Source organism: Acomys russatus, chromosome 15, assembly GCF_903995435.1.
Source record: "Acomys russatus chromosome 15, mAcoRus1.1, whole genome shotgun sequence".
Classification (NCBI taxonomy): Eukaryota; Metazoa; Chordata; class Mammalia; order Rodentia; family Muridae; genus Acomys; species Acomys russatus.
Genome location: NC_067151.1, coordinates 371,777 through 395,002, shown reverse-complemented (window position 1 = coordinate 395,002; position 23,226 = coordinate 371,777). Strand labels below are relative to the sequence as shown.

At 36.8% G+C, this 23,226-nt stretch overlaps 2 protein-coding genes across 2 annotated transcripts in view; one reads left to right on the top strand and one right to left on the bottom strand.

The window, feature by feature from the left end:
• The window catches only part of Hltf (helicase like transcription factor), a 674,625-nt gene that overhangs the window by 449,448 nt on the left and 201,951 nt on the right, over window positions 1-23,226 (bottom strand). The gene's annotated exons all lie outside the window — the stretch shown is intronic.
• Window positions 1-23,226, top strand: part of Cpb1 (carboxypeptidase B1) — a 30,950-nt gene that overhangs the window by 2,609 nt on the left and 5,115 nt on the right. The window contains exons 3-9 of the mRNA XM_051156961.1: window positions 4,743-4,867; window positions 11,000-11,099; window positions 11,191-11,292; window positions 12,037-12,138; window positions 14,738-14,848; window positions 14,925-15,015; window positions 16,685-16,887. Of these exons, the coding sequence (XP_051012918.1) occupies window positions 4,743-4,867; window positions 11,000-11,099; window positions 11,191-11,292; window positions 12,037-12,138; window positions 14,738-14,848; window positions 14,925-15,015; window positions 16,685-16,887 (834 nt within the window). The remainder of the gene's footprint in view (window positions 1-4,742; window positions 4,868-10,999; window positions 11,100-11,190; window positions 11,293-12,036; window positions 12,139-14,737; window positions 14,849-14,924; window positions 15,016-16,684; window positions 16,888-23,226) is intronic.

Sequence of the window (23,226 nt, the reverse complement as noted above, 5' to 3'; positions counted from 1 at the left end):
CATTTATTTCCCAAAGAACTCCTTCATTCCCCAGTGATCCCTGGAACTTTTTGATTCCTCAATACTGCACTCCTGTCTTCCATATTGTTTTAATCACCTAAATTGTCTTATTTTATTGTGGTCAACCACAGGGACTGATGTCAGATTCACTTGGTTAAGTTTCTGGCCATACTACTTATAGCTAGTGTTGTGCTCCTCTCTGCACATCACCTGTTATATTTGTAATGGTGATAATATTATCTTCCTCTTAGAGCTACTGCAAGAGTTTAAATTAGAATATAAGTATGCCCCTTGGAAATAATTAGGAAGTACCATGTAACTACTTAATGGCTGCTGTCATTGGATGGAGCTTTTGGGTACAGTTTCTATGGCAGTATAATCAGTTCTATCCTTATCTGCCTTGAACCTCAGCATTCTCTTTGAAAGTTGAAAAATCTTGGAAAAAGTGGAAGCCAAAGAAGTGTTAAAAAGGCCAGCTCTCCTCCGGGGGAAGTAACATGCTCGAGACATGTTTCTTTCTTATATTTTTCTTTATTTCCAATGTAAATTTTTAAAAGATTTAAATTCTCTTTAGTGATCATGTAGGTGTGGTGTATTCTGGGATGTAGCCTTCCTGATAAGATCATCAAAGGGGCATCTAGTCTTTTGTTTATCCTTGGCCAGTGTGTCCTTCCTCCAAGCTTTTGAGCATGTCCTTTTAAGAGCTCACTGTGTTGAAGGATCATAGCCACATTGTACTTCAGCACTTTCTGTCATCACTTGAAATTGCAGAGTGAAGGTTTTATTTTACTACTTGCACTCACATTATATTGGTCCTCTTAAGAAATCAAGATATGTATAGTAAAAGTTACTATCTATCCTCTGGGTTTTCCTACATTCTCTGTTTCTGGGGTTTTAAGTATATTTTTATCTGTCTAGAGTAACATTATCACTATCTCCTTTATTGTTGACATATCATAAAGTTTCTTCCTGTTCTCGGAATTAAGTCTATAGTATAAATTGCTTTACTTCTACTCAAGAAAACAAAATTCTCAATATAAATGAGAGAAATACTAGGTGTTTGACTTCCAACCAGTCACAGTGTGAAACAAATCTGTGCATATTTGTAAAAGCTCAAAATCCATAGTACCAGTATGTGTGTTTTTATCTGCAGAACTTTCCCTCAAAAGCCTCTAAAAGGAGAGAAAAGGTCTCATGTAGCCCAGACTGTCCTTGATCATGCTACATCACAGAGAATGGCTTTGAACTTCTTATCTTCTGGCTTTCCCCTTCCAAGTACTGAGATTAGAGGCATATGCAATTATGTATGGTTTTTTGCAGGGCTAGAGACTAGATCCAGAGCTTTGTGTCCAGCTAGCACTCTATCAATTGAGCAACATAGCCAGACTGAACTTCAGGTTTATCCCTTAGTTTATCTCACCTTTGTGCTAGTCCAGTACCATATTTTAGAAAGGATTCAAGTTACCTATCATCTTACTGACTAGCCTGATACTCTCACAAGATTATCACTTAAAGATAGCTCCTTTTATCACCCAAGAAATGTTTCATGTGAATCTGTCACTCACTGCTCTGTAGTATCATTTTATAACTTCAGTTTTATAACAATAGCCTATATAACTCAATTTTTCACATTTTGCCTCACTTTCCTATTTCTCATTCTCATGTACTATAATTCCTGAATTCACTCTCTCCTTATATTTTTGAGTTTCTCATTTATAACTACATGGTGATTGGTAACTGCTGTAGGAATGCAGTCTTCTGGTTCGTTTTCCTAGGAAGCAATGTGTCTATCTCCAGGATTTGAGGTCTGCATCACACTTACAGTGTTTGACATGAGTGGATATTCACAGATCTGATTCAGATGGCACCAATGTTCTCCACATCAAGTAGAAATTTTGTTTCTATTTTTGTTTTGTTTTGCAGGGATAGAAATCATACCAAGCCCAGAGCTTTCCCACTGAGGGACAAGAACTCGAATGCTGCATTATATTTAGCTCTTCAAACTGAAAATATTGAGCAGCCTCAAATGAGGTCTGCAAGTTTTGTCAAACATTATAATAAGTTCTCTTAAAGAATCCACTATTCTTAAGGACACATTCATGGAAATCTCTACACAGACCCTATAGTGTTCTAATATCTGACAGAGCTAAGAAAATGAGTAGGAAGTGATGAAGTCAGAAAAAAATAATTTTCAGGTTCATAATAAAAGGAAGGTTATATTAGAATCATCATCACCAAACATATCATGCAAGCTTTTGTTGCTCTGAGTGGAAAATTAACACCTTTATAAAAACTCTTCTAGAACAGACCCTGATTCAAAATTTTTTTTTAAAGTTCTCATTTGAAAAGTGCACTGAGCACAAAAAAAAAAAAAAAACAAACATAGGATAGGGGTGATGAAGGGGAAAAAACATAGTCAACACAGCATTATTAAACCACTGTCACAAAAGATAACTGGAGCTTAGCACACAGGAAACCTTCAGGATATGATACAAACCATGCATTTCAAAATTATCCCATGTATGCTGGTTGGAAACCTAGACAGTTATTTCCCAAGGTCATGTACTCAGTACATGTCCTGAGTTATTTCCACAGCACTTCCTGTCAACCTGGAGCATATATTTGACTTTTCCTGTTTCTGGGAAAAAGAGCCCCCGAAGAGACATGGCTCTTGAAGGGTTTAGAGCAGACTATACAGGCCCCAGTAATTACAAATGAGATAGACTCTGTCAACTTTGGCTACCAACACTTTGAGGACTCCACTGCTAAGTCCCTGTGTCTACAAATGAGATGACATTGAAAGGACAGAAACACAAATTTAAAGCTAATGTTCAAAAATGGACTTTCTATGCCAGGTGTGGTGACTCATACCTTTTATCCCAGCACTCAGGAGGCAACGGCAGGAAGACTTCTGTGAGTTTGAGGCTAAACTGGCATAGAAAAGTGACTTCCAGGTCAACTAGGACTGTTACAAAGAAAAGCCCTATCTCAAAAATAAATAAACAAATACAAAAAAACAAAACAAAGAACAAACTTTTCTCTTCTGTTGTCAAAGCCTTTTACTTTACAGTGCTTGCTTTGTCTCTATACCCCAGCTTCCTCTGTGCTTGTGGTGGAATACCTTTATAACTGTTACCACTTTCATTTTAGCTGCAAGCCTCCCACTTCAGCTTTCTTCTCTAACCAATCTTTTTCTACACACTGATAAAACATCCTTTCAAGTATCTGTTATAGCCATACTCACTCTTCTAGAATCCTTCTTGTTAGAATTACACTGACTTAGCATCCTGTATAGCCCCCATCCATTGGACTAGTACAGTGATTTCAAGTTCAGCAGGACCATCTATAGTTACTGGATTCCATGTAAGTACACCAGAAACTTGGTAACCTTAAAATCTTTCCTCCTCATTTTCTGCTGTAAAATCTTCTTCTCAGTTTTACTTACAAGTTTCCCAGAAATGATCCCAAGTATCACCAGATCTCAAAATTTCACCTGAGACTAGCTTGTGAACATCTAAACAGGTATTGAGTAAGACACAATGGGAAATCAAAAGCCAATGTCAGATTTATCTCAGACTTCTAGGCCTCTGCTCAATGTAAACAATAAATAGCAAAGCATACATACAAAAGGAAGTAGAACCTAGTTGGTTTTTTCCATGAATATGGGTATTTGTGATTCCATATAAATAAATAATAGCATTAGAAAAATCAAATATATCAGTCACACTATTATTTCTATTTTCTCTAAAGTCTTCCTCGGGAAGACAAATACTATATTTGGTTCACCCACTATTGTGTCACCAACCAAAAGTCCATTATGTAATAAGCTCCAATAACAGTTAATGAATAAGATAGGAATCTCAGTGTACTACTGGATCCCCAGAGTATTTTGTTTCTAGTCACAGTAGAGAACACATCAGGAAGATTCTCTTGGGCTCATATTACTGTGACTTTCATAGAAATAAATTCAAAGATTATGAAAAATAAGTCTATTAAATTAAGGTAAGGCTCAGTTTCTCTACACTATCATTTTGGTCTGTAATGGATTTTTTATTGCTTGGCAGTTTTATCCATTACCACAGAGACTGCTATCATAATAAGCAAGTGTTCCATGAATTTGAAAAACAGAAAAGGGCAGCTAGAGAATGCTGCAATTAACGGGTATTATGAGAAACAACTATGTTATTCATGCTTCTTGATAATCAATGTTTTAATTTTATATATGTCTATATGTATTTGTGTGTGAGTAGGTATGTGTATTTTTGATAATGTGGTGTGTGAGAGTACATACACCCATCTGTGCACACAGAGAACAGAGTGGGGTGTCGTTTTCTACTCTATCATTCTCTGCCATATTTCCTTAAGACAGGATTTTTTTCACTGAACCTGGACTGAGGCTGGTGGCCAGCAAGTCCTAGTGATTCTCCTGTCTCTACCCCTCTCTGGGTTATAGCACATGCGACCATACTCAGCTTGTCTTCATAGCATATATTCTATGCATGTTTAACTCAGGTCCTCATATTTATGCAAAAAACATTCTTACCCATGAAACCATCTCCCCAGCCTTGTAGATATTTTTATCATCATCAAATTGGTTGGTCCTTATTAATTCAAGGGAGATATTTATAAAAGATTTCCTAAATGATTTAAGTTCTAAGATAATTATATGGATTAGAGCATTAATATGCTCTCAAATTCTAATTTTCCATTGAACTATAGATATTTATCACCTTTTTATTCAGATTGATTTCTGGAAACCAGATTCTGCTACGCAAGTGAAACCTCTCACAACAGTTGATTTTCATGTTAAAGCAGAAGATGTTGCCACTGTGGAGAACTTTCTGGAGGAGAATGAATTTTACTATGAGTAAGTTTATGCTCTACAGCTATTAAAAATCTCTTCCCTTTTACCTAAACCTCTGAAAAACCCAGGGAAAAGAAAATACTACATTTCCCTTCACAAAAAGTTAATGGCAGAGCTGGCCCTAGACTCCATAGATTAAGACTTAGTGGCTTTTGTGTTCAGTTATTGCTCAAATGAAAATGTTTTTCAGTCTTGAATCAGGCAAATATGCGACCTAATACTGCTTTATAAATAATATAGAAGCTGGGTGGTGGTGGCACACACCTTTAGTCCCAGCACTCAGGAGGCAGAGCCAGATATATCGTTGTGAGTTCAAGGCAAGCTTGGCCTACAGAGAGACTTCCAGGACATCCAGGGCTTCATGGAGAAATCCTGTCTCAAAAAAAAGTAAAATTAAAAAAAAAAAAAAAGAAGAATGATATAGAGAGTGAACCATAGACACTATTATCATCTGGATATAGCTTTATCATCAAATCCTCTCTCTGGGTGACCAACCACACATCTTGTGGGCAGTGAAGGCTCCTCATATTCCTTTAGTTTAAGAATAAGTCTAAAGATAATACATCCTTTTTAAAGACCCTATTACTAGTATCATGAGACATGAAAAAGGGTCAAAAGAAAAGAATGTAGACTCTCAATAACAAGCGTGGAGTGGGCTAACCTCGTTAGACTGCCCCTTCAAAGCCATTACATTTTTATGTCTCCATACGGTGGCTAGGACTTTTCATGATTTTGAAGAAACTTTAAGTGAAGAAGGCAGTGGTGTAAGATAGAAGTTAGAAAAATCAGAGACCTAGAGAATAATCATAATAAATTAAATCTATGGCTAAGAGAAAAAATTACCATTAAAATAAGGCTTCAGTTGAGAACTCAAAGCTATGTAGACAGAGAACAAATGATAGGCTAAAGCTAGAAGTTTAAAAAAAAACATGCTGATTTAGTGACATGTATAGGATGAGGAGAGAATAATTGATCTTAGGACAATACAGAGCACTTCCTCCAGGGAAGGACCAAGAAATAGAAAGAACTCCTTGAGCTCCAATCCAGGATAGTCAATTATTTTTCCAGCAATCCATGACCGAACATTTAAATCTTAATTATATTTTGAGAAAAGATCTAAATTATTTTAACATCAGAAATTAGTTTGTTCATTTGTTTGCACCTTAACAATGTGGAAAATAGTACTCATGTCAAGAAACACATTAGCAGTCAACTATAAAATTTGTGTCGCCCATCAGAAGTAGCATAGACAAAGAGAAAATTCTTTGGAGAAAAACAGACCAGAGCCCATCGTTGCTCTGCAACTTCCTGTCATGAGGCCTTGAGATCTGCTTAAGCTTCCCAAGCTCAGTTTCCTGACCCATGGGAAGAGTATATAATGAGCAAAGATAACACTGATTAATCAGCAACATACTATTATTTGCACTTGTAATATTACTGTTATTGTGAGCTCTCCTCTAGTTTACTATTGTTCAAAGAAGGAAAATGTACTTGCTTTTTTATTTACTTATTTGAAGAGTAAGTGTGTTGTGGGAGGGTGTATACGAGTGCAGTGCTCACAGACGCCAGAAGAGTCTGTCAAATCCTCTGGAAATGGAGTTTCTTGCTGCTGTGGATCTTCTGATGTAGGTGCTAGGAACCAAACTCTGGTCTTTGAGAAGTGCCTGTTCTTGACTGCTGAGCCATCTTTTCAACCCAATAGAGTATTTCTGCTTCACTCCATATTGTGCCTTATCTTATTTAGTTACTGAAGAAAATATCAAAATGTGACCTTAAAGAGGCTATCTTTTTAAAAAGCAAAATATAACCTTATAAATTGCAAATTATGGTTAATAGTCATTTCTGATATTTTATTCTTATTATCTTATAGTTCTAAACTCTCAGCTTGAGACGCCTTAATAACCTCCTTAAAGATGAGTTTCTAGGGCTGAAGAGATGGCTCAGAGTTTAAGAGCACTTCCTGTTCTTCCAATGGTCCTGAGTTCAATTCCCAGCAACCACACCGTGACTCACAACCATCTACAATGAGATCTGGTGCCCTCATCTGGTGTGCAGGCACACATGCAGACAGAATACTGTATCAATAATAAATAAATAAATAAATAAATAAATAAATCTTTTTTAAAAGATGGGTTTCTATAGAATTCTCACAAAAAACAATGAGCAGTGATAATGAACTATATCACTAGAGATCTTGATTCTGTTTATATTACACCAGTGAAATCATTCCAAGCCCCCAGTCAGTCTTCATTAAGATTACTAAGTAAAAGATTCCCTTCCTTTTGCTAGTGGCAGACTTCATTCGCGTATAGGTGCATATTGTCTTGTGCATTGTAGAGTGTTCCTTAAGGATTAGATCTTGTTGATGCTTGCATTTCTGCTGAAAATATTGCAGCATATAATTTTCTGAATAGAAAATCCCAAAGAATCCTGGTAGATCACTCCACAGTAACTATGCAGCCACAAACAATACCTTGTCACTACTCCATAGAGTAATTAATTTGTGACAGCTAGTTTTTCACTGGCAAGAACTTGCAGAACACATTTTTGCATACGGACACCATCAACTGCACAAGTTCCGCCAGAATATGATTCAGCTCTGTCTAGTGATTTACACACTCTTCCCCATTACCTGTATCATTCAATGATTTCGATCAGACCATGAGTTTACCATGAGCCAAATTTCAAAATGTATACCTAAAAACAGGATAAACTGTAGTTTCATGTGCCAAGACTATATCCTTAAGTACAAAAAGACTGGGAATAGTGCCAAACTGTAGTTTCTAGTCTGAAGCTAAGTTGAGAGAAAGTTTTGGTGGGCAGTAGAAGACATTTTACCCTTTGTACTTTTGTACTATACAAAATCCCTTCCTAAGGACTCCACAAAGGTCATTTTCCCCTTATTCAAATCAGAGTGAGACTGTGTTTGGCTAACTACCTGTCCCATAAGTTTTTCTTCATATTGAAGAACTATGTAGAGCTACAGAAATATCTCAGCAGTTATGAGCACTGGCTGCTCTGCAGAGGACCCAGGGTTCAATTCCCAGTACCCAGAAGGCGTTTCACAACCATCTGTAATTATAGTTCCAATTCATCTAATGCCCCATTATGGACTTCATGGGCACTACTGGCATATGGTACATAGACATATATGCAGGCAAGATACTCATACACATAATATTTTCATAAAATTAAAAAATTGGGTGGGCAAGTATCTTTGAATAATGGTCACATATCAGTGATTTAATAATCCACTTTCCAGAATCTAAAATGTGTGAGTAGAGGGGGAGGATAAAACTACACTATGTCTTGCTTTCCTTTCCTGGCATAATGTTCTGTACTTTATTGATCTAATTTGATTGCATGTTCTTAAAAAATAAAAAGAAATTTAATAGCACTATCATAAAAAGTGTATGAAAGAGTATATGTCTGTATATTTTAAAGCCACAATGATGCCCTAAAGAGGTGTTGTTTTAAGTATTTACAATAGAAGTTAGTTGTTTCTAATAATATTTTCTAATACAGCTAAAGTAGATCTTTGTTATAAATCTAATAAAGGCAACTAACCACAGGCTGCAAAGGATCACTTGAGGTAAGCCCCAGACTTTAAGTAGTCAGCACTGGATTTCAACCTGATCAACCATGTCCAGTTCCCAGTCTCTCTATAGTTAAGGATACAGCATTGAATATAAAACCACAGTTTACAGATTTTTAAATTTTGTTCCATAATAGTTCATGATCTGACAAAAATTTCTAAATGATACAAATCTTCTGATGCTCTTTCCAAAAACTTTTTCAATACTTCATTGTCATGATTCTTAATTAAAATGTTGTCTAACACAATAAGAACAAAAGAATAGCTCTCCCTGAAATAAAATGCCATCAGTAGTCTTTCAAACTTACTAAGTACTCTTCTAATCATTGAAACTTGAGGTCAGCTGTGTTGAAAGGATATCTCTATGTTCTGTGAGCTTTGCTGTTGCCTCCCCTCAACACTGATTGTCAAATATCAGCAACGGCCATGATTATAGTTTTAAATACGAGATGTCTACTGAAAGTCTTAAGTCTGTGGAGTTCTAAGGAGCAACTAACTTAGGATATATTTTCCCTAACTTACATATGTAGCACATCTTAATATATTAAAAAGGCGAAATACAGCTCAACCGTATGTTTACCTTGCATATGCAAGGCCCTGGCCTCAGACACAAGCACTGGGAAAATAAAAAGTAAAAGTATAAATCACCTGCCATTTCTACTGGATCCTTCTTCCTTTTAGAAAAATTCATCTGTACTTTGCCGTATTTGTTTTTTCTGTTCCATGGTATTAAAATAGAATTGTTTTCTTAAAGTTTTCTTCAAGTTGGTTGGTTTTGGCTTTAAAATTTTTGTTTTGTTTTGCTTGCTGACTTTTTATTATTAATTTTCCTTGAAGATCACTTTCCAAATCTTTTTCTAGCCCAATATTTAGTATTTCTGTTTTCTTAGTTTATAAAGGTTGTAAATAAAAAGATTTTGTGCCTACTTTTGAAGGCATCTATGTAAACAACCAAGACCAATGGGGTTTTGTTAATCTCAGAATTGAAAAGGGCATTGAGTATCATCTAATCAAAAGTCCCATTTTCAAATAATGAAATTAACCCAGGGAGTCCTTGATTTTTCAGAAGTCAATACATAAATTGAGCAAAACCATTACTTTGAGCATTTTATTCTGAAATCATGATTCCTTCCTCAAATTTTAACCTCCTAGTTTAGATGCCAAATACAAAGAAAGCAATTATAATCAGGATGGTCCCTCAAATGTCTGCATCTTCATCCCCAAAGCAAGAACTTGATTTGCCATTGCTGGTTTTGGAGATGGAGGAGGCAACCTTAGCAAAGGAATTCAGGCAGCCTCTAGGAGCTGCAAAATTCTCATGGAGATCAGGTTCTTTCCATATTGATATCTTTCTCTCAGCCCAGTGAGACCTGATGAATTGAGGAAGTCAAATTCACTAACAAAGTTTTAATGACTATTCCAAAGAAAATTTTCTTTGTTCAGGTAAACTCTTGATTTGTTTATTTTCATCTTTTAAATATTAAGAGAGTTAAGTCATAAGAAAGAAATTTCTAAGCACTCAAATAAGTTATTTAGTATTATTTTATTGCATTTTCCACAGACACAAGCTCATACTCAAATTCACCAAATGGAGGGAGACTATATGAGAGACTCAGAGGGTGTTCCTGATAGGGGCCCTTAAGTCTATGAGAAGGAAAGGAGACTTGTATGTGGGCCTGCAATTCTCTCATGTCAGATAAAATGACTGGAAGGCTGAACTGTGAATGACAGAAGTTTATGCAAACTGATCTTGTTTTGTAATATTCAGTGATCAAGGACATTGATAGTCATACTTTTATCCCTCCCAAGCATACTTCCTACTGAAAGTAGAGTGGGCAATAAAGATAACTACATGACCACACATGCTCATAGAAATTTTCAACTGAATTTATAGGAATAGGCAGGCCCCTAGGGCTCTTTTTCTTCCATTTTAATATTGCCTTGCTATAGAACTATTAGATTCTCAGGCCAGCCAAAGAGCAAAGGAGACACTAGTTCTTTAAACCCAGTGTCACTTATCTAATAAATATTTAATGCTGTTAATATTTCTGAACTTTCAACCAGTAAGTTGTTTTCCTAAAATCATGAAGCCTGGCCCTCAGTGGCCAACTCTCATGTCTCATTGGTGGTAATGATTTTGTTTCTGGGACATGGGGCTTTTGTTCAGTGCTAAAATCAGGAAAATATCTGGTGTTTAAAAAAATTAAACAAATATTGATCAAATATATACTGTTGTGTGGATGCCCAAAGCTATAAGACAAATGCCTGAGTATCAAAGAAAACCATGAAAGTATATGAAGTATGGGCCCTGGAAGAGTTCATTTTCTACATGCCCCTCCATGTCCTTAATGGGTCACTTTTTCTGATTGATACCAGAATCTCCCTTAAGTATCTCAGCTTAAATAGCCTCAATAAAAGGCAGAAGGAAGTGTGAGAGTCAGTAGGAGGCACAGCAGCATCTACTAAAGCTGCGGCCCTTGGTTTCATGTGTTCCCTGGGAATATGCTCACACTCGGAAACACACACTTTGATTCATACAGGGTATTGATAAGCAACGTGAGAACTGCTCTGGAAGCCCAGTTTGATAGCCACAGCCGTGCAACTGGACACAGCTACACCAAGTACAACAAGTGGGAAACGGTATGGGGCACCCCCATTTCTGATACTTTTGGGAAGAGTTGGTATTGTACCAACAATGTCACATTAATCCTATAATGATTCCATTTGGTAGATAGAGGCTTGGGTTAAACAAGTTGTCACCGAGAAACCAGACCTCATCTCTCAGGACATCATTGGAACCACATTTGAAGGGCGTAACATGCATCTCCTCAAGGTAACAATTCATTTAAATCAATGAGTTCTGATTCACTAGCATCTGCTTCGCAGACATGCTTATCTATAAGAAAAAAATCTATAGCTCAGATTCCTTACATTCTTTTATTCTATATGCATTTTACATAATTACTTTTGATTTATAGAAAAAGAAAATCCAGTAAAATAAGAGAAGTCTTATAAATTTTACCATATCCCTATATGCAGTCTAAGGGATGGTCAAGCTGATATAAGGCTCCTCTCACAGATGTGGCTTCCAATTCTGTTTACAAGTTGCAAGCTTTTGTTGGAAAGCCATCTGTCAGGCCATTATCACTTACCAGACCACATACAATGAACATCACCACTTTGTTTCCATCATCGCAATGCTACTTTAGTCATGCAATTCCAGTGATAAAATGAAGAGATGAGAAATAAGTGGAGAAAAGAAAATTTTGTTTATAAAACTAGCAACAATCATAATTACTTATAATTAGCCATCTAGCTATCAGTCATGTCACCTAATAACTGTAGCTGAGAATAAATGCTGTAAGAATACAGGTAAGCAGGTTAATCAAGGTTCTTTGTGGCAATATAGGCTTGATAAACCTAATAATGATGCAAGCTTTCAGCTTAAACACAGTGACTATCTAGAAACAAGAACAGCTCTGTAAGGATTTACCTACTGAGTCCAAAGGGAGAGGATGTTAAGCCCTGAGTGTCATGTGATGAATCACATTTCTCCTTTTCCTTTTGTTCACAATAGGTTGGCAAACCTAAACCAAATAAGCCTGCCATCTTCATGGATTGTGGTTTCCATGCAAGAGAGTGGATTTCTCCTGCATTCTGTCAGTGGTTTGTGAGAGAGGTGGGTTGACCAAGTGATTTTTGCTTGAAGAAGTAGAAAGTAATAAGTTGAATTAATTCCTTTATAGCCTAATATGAGAAAATCAAACTCTCTCTCTCTCTCTCTCTCTCTCTCTCTCTCTCTCTCTCTCTCTCTCTCTCTCTCTCTCTCTCTCTCTCTCTCTCTCCAATTCCACATTCCCATTGGGGGAAATTAATTTTAACATTTGTCAACAGACCTTGGTTAGATATGCATTTTAAGTTATATGCATTTATTTCAATTTCACTAAATTATACTTTCTCACCTGTGTTTAGTGGATTGGTTGACAGCTAAAATAGTAATTCATCCTTTAAAAGTTGATCAGTATTGATAAATCCCCAACTGATCATTGAGTTCTCTTGGTAAGATGAAATGTTCAAGTTTTCAAGAATTCATGCATTAATATCGACACAAATAGATACTTCATTAATAAAAAATGAAGAAGAAATAACCATTTCTTATAGGATATTACAACCAATATGTGCACAAATGATGAACAAAACCACATTTAGAATATCTTGGTAATAATGATTTCAGCAAAAGCCACTGGAGGTTGCAAACAATTGCCTACAAAACTTTAAGAAAATATAAGATATTTCAGAGCCACAAAGTATCTTCCACCCAAAATATATTAATTATAAAGTAAAAACTTAAACAAAGGAAATTTCAAAAAACTATTTTAACTGAGTTCTTAAGAATAATATCATCAGGATTAAATGAAATATTAATATCATGTGAGAAGGTAGCCTTTGTAAACTTGTAAGAAAAAACAGTTAAAACAATGAAGCAAGTCCAAATTGAGACATTTGTCAAACAGCCTGACCAGTGATTTTCAACAATGTGAAGGTCATAAAAGATGAGGAAAGATTGGAAATTACCATATATTATTGTAGACTGAGGAAATATGACAACTGTCTATTCTGGTACACACTTGTAATCCCATTATTCAGGATATGGACGCAGGAGGATAAAAAATTCAAGGACAAGCTCAATATATAACAAGTTTAAGGCACTTTGGGCACGATGAGATCCAGGAGAGAGAGAGACAAAAAGGGAGGGAGGGGCAAGGTGAGTCCTACAACTGGAAGGGGGCATTACTGGAAACACTGATACAATTGAAATAAAGTCTAAAGTATAGTTTATAATAGTGGTTCCATGCCATATTGTGATTGTAAAAACTGACAACATTAGGGAAAATTACATAAAGAATGTTTGAGGGGACTGGGACTCAGTGGCTAAGAGTATCGGCTGCTCTTCCAGAGGTTCTGAGTTCAATTCCCAGTGATAACTTGGTGGCTCACAGCCACCAGTAATGGAATCTGATCCCTTTTCTGGGATACATGAAAACATAGCACTCAAATACATAAAATAAATGAATAAATCTTTAAAAAAAAAAAAAAGGAGAAAAGGACCTGGAGGTGACAGGAGCCTCACAAGAAGACCAAAAAAGCTTACTAATCAGGGCCCAGAGGAGACTGTTAAGACTGAATCACCCACCAAGGACCTTGTATGGACTGGACCTAGGCACCCTACAAAGGTGTGCCTGATGGCTCAGGCTTCATGTGGGTATGCCAGTAAGGCAAACCGGGGTTTTCTCTGACATGGACTCTCTTGCCAACTTTTCAATTACTTCTCCCTGGTGAGACTGCCTTCCTAGGCCATAGGGGAAGAGGAAAGTTTCATTTCTAATGTGATTTAATGAGCTGGGGTGGTTAGGAAGGGAACTCCCCTTTTCTGAGGAATAGGGGAGGTAATGGGGGAGATAGAGAAGGTGGGGTTGGGAAATAAGGAAGTATAGGACTATGACCAGGATGTAAAGTGAATGAAAGAATGAATAAACAAATAAATAAATAAATAAAATGTTTTGGAACTCCCTACATTATTTTTTAAATTTTATTTTATTAATTTATTCATATTACATCTCAACTGTTAGCCCATCCCTTGTATCCTCCCATTCATCCCTCTCTCCTGCTTCCCCCCTACTCCCTTCCGCTATGTCTGTGACTGAGGAGGAACCTCCTCCCCCTATATAGGCTCTTAGGGTATCTTCTTTGTAAACTGCTATCCTTCCTCTGAGTGCCACCAGGCCTCCCAATCCAGGGGACGTGGTCAGAAATAGGGCACCAGAGTTCATGTGAAAGTCAGATCTCACTCTCCACTCAATGGTGGAAAATGTCCTGTCCATCGGCTAGGTCTGGATAGGGGTTCAAAGTTTACTGCCTATATTTTCCTTGGCTGGTGTCATAGTTTGAGTAGGACCCCAGGGCCCAGATCTGCCCGTTATCTCTACATTATTTGTATAGCTATTTTCTAAATATAAAACCTTGCATTGATATGGTCTTAAAATATAAGAATTTATTATATGAAATCTAATTTCTTTTCTTCAAAGGATTTCTACATTAATTTGCAATACTTTATCTGAGAAAGCCTAGGAAATAGTTGGATTTAGATGTAGGCTGGCCATGAGGCAGAGAACCCAGCTTCTATGACCAAAGTAAGCATGCATTTGGGCCATGTAAATTTTAGTACCATCATTCCATTGCATTCTTCCATGAAATCCCACATTGTTATTTGCATACAGGCCATCCGTACCTACGGACAAGAGATCCATATGACAGAGCTTCTTGATGAGTTGGACTTTTATGTTCTCCCTGTGTTCAACATTGATGGCTATGTCTACACCTGGGCAAAGGTACGTGAACTCAGGCTTGTAAAGTTTACACTGTTGCTTCCTGTGCTTTTTATCTAACTATATAATCTACTTTCAGAGCCGAATGTGGAGAAAAACCCGCTCTACTAAGGCTGGAAGTTCCTGCGTGGGTGTAGACCCCAATAGAAATTTTAATGCTGGTTGGTGTGGTAAGTAGATAGTGCTTAACCATTTTGTATACATTAAAAAGCATAAGAGATAAAGTAGCATAAGAAAATAATAAACCAATATTGAAAACAAAAAAAAAACCTATAAAGTTTTATGTTTTAGAATTCTTTCTCAAAGCACAGAAAATGGTTTGTTAATTCATTTGATTAAAAGGTATGAAGCATTGGCTAGATCTGTGTAGGAGTTCGAAGTTTACTGCACATATTGTCCTTGGCTGGTGCCATAGTTTGAGCAGGACCCTTGGTCCCAGATCTGCCCATCATAATGTTCGTCTTGTAGGTTTCTAGGACCCTCTGGATCCTTCTATTTCCCCATTCTCCCATGCTTCTCTCACCTAGAGTCCCAATAAGAAGTCCTCCCCTCTGTCCCACTTTCCTGGTAAGTGAAGACTTTCATGGGACATACCCCTTGGGCTAGTGTCCAGATATAAGTGAGTATATACCATTTGACTCTTTCTGCTTCTCGGTTAACTCACTCATTGTGATCATTTCTAGTTCAATCCATTTGTCCACAATAAATTTTGAACCCGTACCCAGATCTAGCCAATGGACAGGACATTCTCCATAGTTGAGTGGAGAGTGGAGTCTGACTTTCACATGAACTCTGGTGCCCCTGCATGAGGAGGCCTGGTGGCGCTCAGAGAAAGGATAGCAGGCTACCAAGAAGAGACTTGATACCCTATGAGCATACACAGAGGGAGGAGGTTCCCCTCAGTCACAGTCATAGGGGAGGGGAGTAAGGGGAAAATGGGAGGGAGGGAGGAATGGAAAGATACAGGGATGGGATAACAATTGAAATGTAATATGAATAAATTAATAAAATATATTTTTTAAAAAAAATAAATCATGCCAGAAAAAAAGAAATCCCACACTGAGGGCAGCTCAGTAATTTTAGTAGCATTTTGTATTCCTAGGGTTTCTTGTAAATTATATACTGTAAATGATACTCGAAATCACAGAGCTGGCTATGTAATTAATAGTCATAAGCCCAGGGTGTGCAAAATAAATGCTATTTTATTTAGTTTTCAATGCTGAAAAAGAATTCATTGCTTCTTTTTTAAATTAATTGTTGTTACATATATAAGTATATGAATATGTATGTATATGTATATATACATATTCTTAAATACATAAGTACAATCCACTCCAAAAAAAAGGTATGGAGCAAAGCTCTGTATTGTGTTTCTAGATATGTTAAATTATGGAATTGCACAATTCACACACCTGACACAATCCATTCATGTGTGCCTACAGGACGTAATATAATGACCATTTAGACACACTATTAAACAAATAATCATTTAAAGAAAATTGTGATGCAATTAATTGATTATAGTAACATAGGATTTTTTTCATGGACAGGATAGTATGTATCCCAGTTATTGATCCTCTGTCTTGATCTCACTGTATATGCATACATACAGTGCAGACTGAAGTACAGTCAGAACACAATGATGCTCCTTCTCTTCACAAATATTGATATTAATGGACGACAGATGAAAACTCATGAGAAGTTGTTGTAAAGACTCCTGAGAAAACACCTTATATTATTTAGCTTCCTAACTTGAAAAACTAAAACACCTAACATCTTCTAAGAGAACTTCAGTGGGTTACCACAGTAGTGTATTAATAACAATACACATTTTTGCAGAAGTGGGAGCTTCTCGGAGTCCGTGTGATGATACTTACTGCGGACCAGCCCCAGAGTCTGAAAAAGAAACAAAGGCCCTGGCAGATTTTATCCGCAAAAACCTTTCCTCCATCAAGGCCTATCTGACAATCCACTCATACTCCCAGATGATGCTCTACCCTTACTCCTATGACTATAAGCTGCCTACAAACTACGAAGAATTGGTGAGTGGGTGCAGTGGGAGGGAGACCACTTCAATACTGAAACTGCTTTTTATTCTAATTCTGAAAACAATTGTCAGAAGTGATGGGCTATCTCCCCCAACAAAATAAACCAATCCAAGCCAGATAAAAAGGGCAGGTTTATTTGCGAACTGAACTGGGGCTCCTGGACTAGTTCAGCAGCCTCAGGGGTAAACGTCATAGGAAATGGCACCCTGACAAAGGCAGGTGAGGAGGGGGGATGTTAAGAATGTTAAGGAATGTAGCTGGTGGGTCCAGGTAAGGGGGTTAGAGGGGTCCTCAGGAATGCCAGGAATGTGAACACTTTCCTCCAAGGGGAGAGGTTTGGAAAGAGGAGTAGGATTTACTGATCATGTGGTGAAAAGGAGGGCAACAGGAGATGCCAACTGAACAAAACAATTTCTTATTAGTTTCAGGAGTAAAAACTGTGTGGGGGGATATATATATATATGGATATATATTGATATATAGATAGATAGATATGAATATGTAGATTATATGTTAAAGAATTTAATTTTCTGGATAAACTAGATGAATGAAATGGAATTTTGACACAGGGAACAATCTCCTTTGAATGTCACTTATTTACTAATATTCAAAATGACAATAGTTCCATTTAGCATTACCACAATAATGATTGTATTAGTTACTTTTCTGTTGCTATGCTAAAATACCCTGACAAAAGCAACTTTAAAAAAAAATATATTTATTTTGGTTTACAGTTCCACAGGCAGTAAATTCCATTGTGTCAGGGAAAGCAAGACAGGAGGATAAGGCTGGTCTGGCAGTCAGGAAGCATAGATATCCTATTTCATTCACACATGGGAAATATGCAGTGAAACAGAAAGTGGATCCAGCCACACAAACACATATGGCTTCATTTACCAGTTATGAAAAAAAAATCTCAGAGTCTTTGGCTGGCACACACAGGCTAGTTAGCAATAGTATAAATAATAAATAATTAAATACTACTTGAAAATGGAAAACAGGAAGCTAGAAGAATACCAGCTAAGTACCCTGTCCTACCCCACACACTGAGCAAGAAAGAAAGCAGAATGAGTCCACAGCTACTAATCTAGGATGCAAGTAGTTTTTTTTTTTTTTCATTAAAAACTATTTTTAAAATCTTTAAAATTCCCTGGTCTGTTTCTTCTTTTCCAGCCAAGACAAGAAGGCTTAGATAAGCAGATACTAATAGTAGAGGTTGCCCTGAGCCTAGAGGCATTGGCTGCTGTAAAATTTCTTAGCTTGTTACAACTTCCAAAGACCCACTTTTAATTTTTTTTCCATTTGTTGAAAATAGATTTGTTTCTACAAAATATACCCTGATTATGGTCTGTCTCCCTCTACCCCACCCAGTTCTTCCCCTCTTCACTTCCCATCTGATTCACTCCCTTTATGCCTCTACTTAGAAAACAAACAGTTGTGCAAGTATTGTCTTCAGCAATGGGACTGCTGTGAGTTCATGTAGAGCAACCTATTGTCTTGAAATTTTCATGGGAGGGTTAGGAATTCCTATATGCCTTAGTTAGAGCATTTGAAACCCCAAAGCCCATCCCCAGCGACACTTCCTCCAACAAAGCCACCCCTACTACAGAAAGATCACACCTCCTAATTGTCAAGTTCGTCCTACCCCTACATATATATATATATGTAAGCTTCTATTGTATTAGGGTTCTGTATTGCCCCCCAAATGTCCATTAATTTTAGTTGTCTCTTCCTATATCCCCTCACTTATCTCCGTCTCCACTCCTGTTCCCCACATTTAGCTAGAATCCTCCCATTTAAGCCCCTCTCTCACCCACTGATAACTCTCTATTATATTTCCCTTTCCTAGGAAGATCTATCTGTCCCCTGTAGGCACTTACTCTATGACTAATCTCTGGGTTCTACGGATTGAAGCTTAGTTATCATTGACTTAATAGATACTATCTACAAGTAATCAAATTCATACTATGTATGTCTTTGTGAGTCTGGGATTCTCCACTCAACATAATTTTTTTCTAGTTCCATCAGTTTACCTTTGAATTTCATTATGTCAGTTTTTAAAATGTCTGAGTAATACTCCATTTTTATAAATGTACTACATTTTCTTTATTCCTTCTTCTGCTGAGGGACATCTAGGTTATTTTCATAGTTGAACATAGTTGAGCAAGTGTCCTTTTGGTAGGATGAAGCATCACTTCAGTATATGCGAGGAGTGGTCTAGTTGAATCCTGGATAAGATTGGTTTCCTTCTTCCTGAGGAACCTCCACACAGATTGCGATAGTGTCTGTACAAGTTTGTACTCCCACCAGCAATTCATGAGAGTCCCACTTACTTCCACAACCTTGCCAACAAAACCTATCACATGTTTTGTTGATCTTAGTCATTCTGACAGGTAAAAGATGAAATCTCAAGGAAGTTTGATTTGCATTTTTATGATGACTATGGATGTTGAACATTTCTTTTACTTTTTAGATTCATTTTTCAGATGCATTGAGTTTTCCATGCATGTATATGTCTGTGTAGTGGTGCCATATCCTCTAAAAACTGGAGTAACAGACAGTTGTGAGCTGTGATATGGGTGCTAGGAATTGAATCTGGGTCTTCTGGAAGAACAGCCAGTGATATTAAGCACTGAGCCATCTCAAACCTCTCATTTAACATTAAGTGTTTCTTAATCATTTGAGTCTTCTCTATTGGGAATTCTCTGCTTATATCTGTATTCTGTTTTAAATGGAGTTGGTTTCTTGATATTTAGTTTCTTGAGTTCTTTATATATTTTGTATATTGGTCCTCTATTGAATGTATAATTGATAAAAAATATTTTCCCATTCTATAGGCTGCCATTTTATCCTATTAATGATGTCTTTTAATGTGCAGAAACTTCTCAGTTTTATGAGGTCACATTTATTAATTATTCACTCCAGTGCACACACCAACCATGTTCTACTCAGAGAGTCTTTTCCTGTGCCAATGAGTTCATGGCTATTCTCTACTTTGCCTTCTATCCTGATGTTTTTGGTTTTATGTTGAGGTCTCTTATCCATCTGGAGTTGAGTTTTGTACAGAGTGGTAATTATGGATCTACTTGGATTTTTCTACAAGCAGCCATCCTGTTTGATAAGTACTATTTGTTAAAGATGCTGTCTTTTTTTCCACTGTGTATTCCTGACTTTTTTTTTTTTTTAAATATCAAGTGTTCATAGGTTTTTGTATTTATATATGGGTCTTCAATTTGATTACATGTAAGAACCTCATATTTCTCTGTTTTCTAAAATGGTTCCCCAATAACATTTTTTAGGAAATTCATGAGAAAATTAATTCCCTCTTATCTTGGATATTATAAAAGATTTACTTAGATTGCCTGATATCACTAACTTCTCAGAGTATAATCTTGGATCCTTGACCATTTTTCGTGAGAATTTATTCATTCTCAAAGAGAAGAAAGATTACAATAACTGGAAAAAATAACAATTGTCTGAAGAACTATTAAATTTGATCACAGATTTTAAAAGCCTTCCAATTCAATGCCATGTCATTCACTGCATATCATTAACATTTTAGTTAATAAGCTACAAAAGTAGAATCCTGTCACCCTGAGTGTGGTGGCACACACTTTTAATCCCAGAACCCAGGAAACAAATGAAAGCAGATCTCTGTGAGTTCAAATACAACCAGGTCAATATAGTTGACAATCAGGGCTACATAAACAGACTGTGTCTGGAGAAAGAAGAAGAAGAAGAAGAAGAAGAAGAAGAAGAAGAAGAAGAAGAAGAAGAAGAAGAAGAAGAAGAAGAAGAAGGAAATTGAAAGGAAGAAAAAGAAAGAAAAGAATCCTGTCACCTTACTCAAGCACGTGATCACAATATAAGGTCATATTTAGAGGTAAACATTCAAAGGGAAGGAATAGCGATTAGAAGGTAGACAACTACAGCTCTGTGCATCTGTCACCACATCCCTGCTTAATGACCAGTCTAGCAAGGCCACAGTCCCACAGTCAAGAGGTTCTTTATTAGAAACTAAGATGTATAAAATTTGGGGCAAAAAATATTTACTTAAGGTATTTTCTCAGAATTTCTCATTTCAAACTTTAAAAAAAAAACAAAAAGGTTTAAATGAAACAATAAAATGCCTTTTAATAAAGAAACCTGTTGCTAATATACCATTGGAAAGTTCAGAAGACTTCTTGCTTGATAAAATTTTCCTCCTATACCTAGATATTACATGACTTAAGAGAAATTTCATTGAGTATGTACTAAGTTTCCATAAATTATGCCTCCTGACAATTGAGAACTTAGGGTTGAGCTGGAGAGTTGGCTCAGCTGTTGAAGGCTAAGCTTACAACCAAAAATTATAAGAGAACTTAGGGTCTTACTGAAATTCATAGGCAGGAAACCATAAGTTTCATAACTGAGAGCTTATTGTACATAGTTGTTGGGATTCATGAAAGGGATATGGTAACATGTTTAATGTTCAATATGAAAGGAGATGTACCAGTAACTCGTGTTTTTAATTCTAGCAGTAATGAGGTGGAGGTAGGCAGATCTCTGTGAGCTCAAGGCCAGCCTAATCTATATAGTAAGTAGTAAGACAACCAGCCCTAAATACAGAGACTCTGTTAAAAAAAAAAAGGAAGAAAGGAAGAAACAAAGTAAGGATAGAAGGAAGGAAGAAAGAAAAAAGACAAAAAAGAAAGGTGATCTGTTCTGAGCATTGAAGAATAGACATGATTCAGATGAGCAGGGAAGGAATGGAACATTGAAAGAATAAAATAAAACCAAACAAAAATCAAACTAAAAAAACGGGGTTAAGGGCTATTCTTGATAGAAAGATGGTGAATTCCAAACAATAAGTCTGGCATCTTGTAGAAGACTGGAGATAGCAATATGGTAAGTAGTAGCCAGGTCTGTTATATGACTCCTCATTTAATTTAGATTTCCATAAAAGAGCTAATTTTTTTTTACTATAATTGTGTCTCATATTCTTCATGAAGTAGACCCATACTGGAACATTGTCATTAGTTTGTGTGAAATTTATATTTAACTGCAAATCTAATGATTTTTGCTAAATTTATCGGTCCCACTGGCACTATAACATTTATGAGAGCCAACACTCTGGTGCCCTACATTGTCATCAGTAAAGACACCTTTAAATGCTGTCTTCCTTTTAAACTTTTCTCCTAAATTCTCATAATCCACAATTTTATGTTTTACCTCACTTTGAACTAATTTTGCTACTGACTTTTGCCCAGAGAAGGCATTTGGTAATATTGTGAGAAATTTTTATTGACATACTATGGGAGTTTAGTGACCAGAGAATGCTGACAAACATCCTATAGTGTACCAGGAAAGCTACTCCACTCCAGCACACAAACACACACACACACACACACACACACACACACACACACACACACACACACACACACACACACTTATTCAGCCAAGTGCCAAGAGAGCAGACATTAAGAAACTGCTTTAAACAAAGACAAGAGCAGAGTCACATTCCTGGTCAAATGCTCTTGGCTTTCACAGTATCTTATATTCTCCTCAAAAAATAATAAATGATGTTCTGCAAATTTCAACTGCCAAAGATTGCCCCTTTCCTGTGTTTATCTTTTAAATATATTTTGGAGAAACACTATTTCTATCAAAGGAAAAATTCTCTGGATTGCAAATTCAACTGGCTCACACTTTGTGTTTTCCTTGATTGATAAAGAGTGAGCAATACACTTGCAGGTCAGCTGAAAGAAAAAGTTGTTTCATGCCAATGACAACATTCCTCTATCGGACTTTACTCTTGGGCTCTCGGGGAAGCAGCAGGACCAGCTGTCCTATGTCAGTTGTTTCCCTGACTTCTTTTCTCACAGCTACCAGGATCTTCCTTTTCTTTAGAATCATATTGACTTTCCCCAGTGCCAAATTCTTTCTCTTTGGTGCCTGGTTGAAGCTTAAGAACTCCTTAGGCACCAAAATTGTAAAATTATCATTTCTTATTGGTCCCTCGGTATAAGTTAAGATTATCAAAGGACAGGAGGAAGGAAACTAACATTAGAGATAATCTGAGGCTCCCACTAGACATGTGTTTACCCACAGGGGCAGTTAAACTCTGGTCTGGACAATTAGAACACTGAACCAACTCTGGCAGTATGCAGGAGATTTGAGATAAGGCCATATGCACCGCAGTGAAATGGGGGCTTTTTATCCTGTGCTGCCTGGGAACACAAGTAATTGGAGAAGAGCTCCTCCATCCCACCAGGCCCCAGCAGCCCAGGACCCTGTGAACAAACAGTACACTACTTTTTCTTTAGTCTCTCAGACTTTAAACTTTGTGTG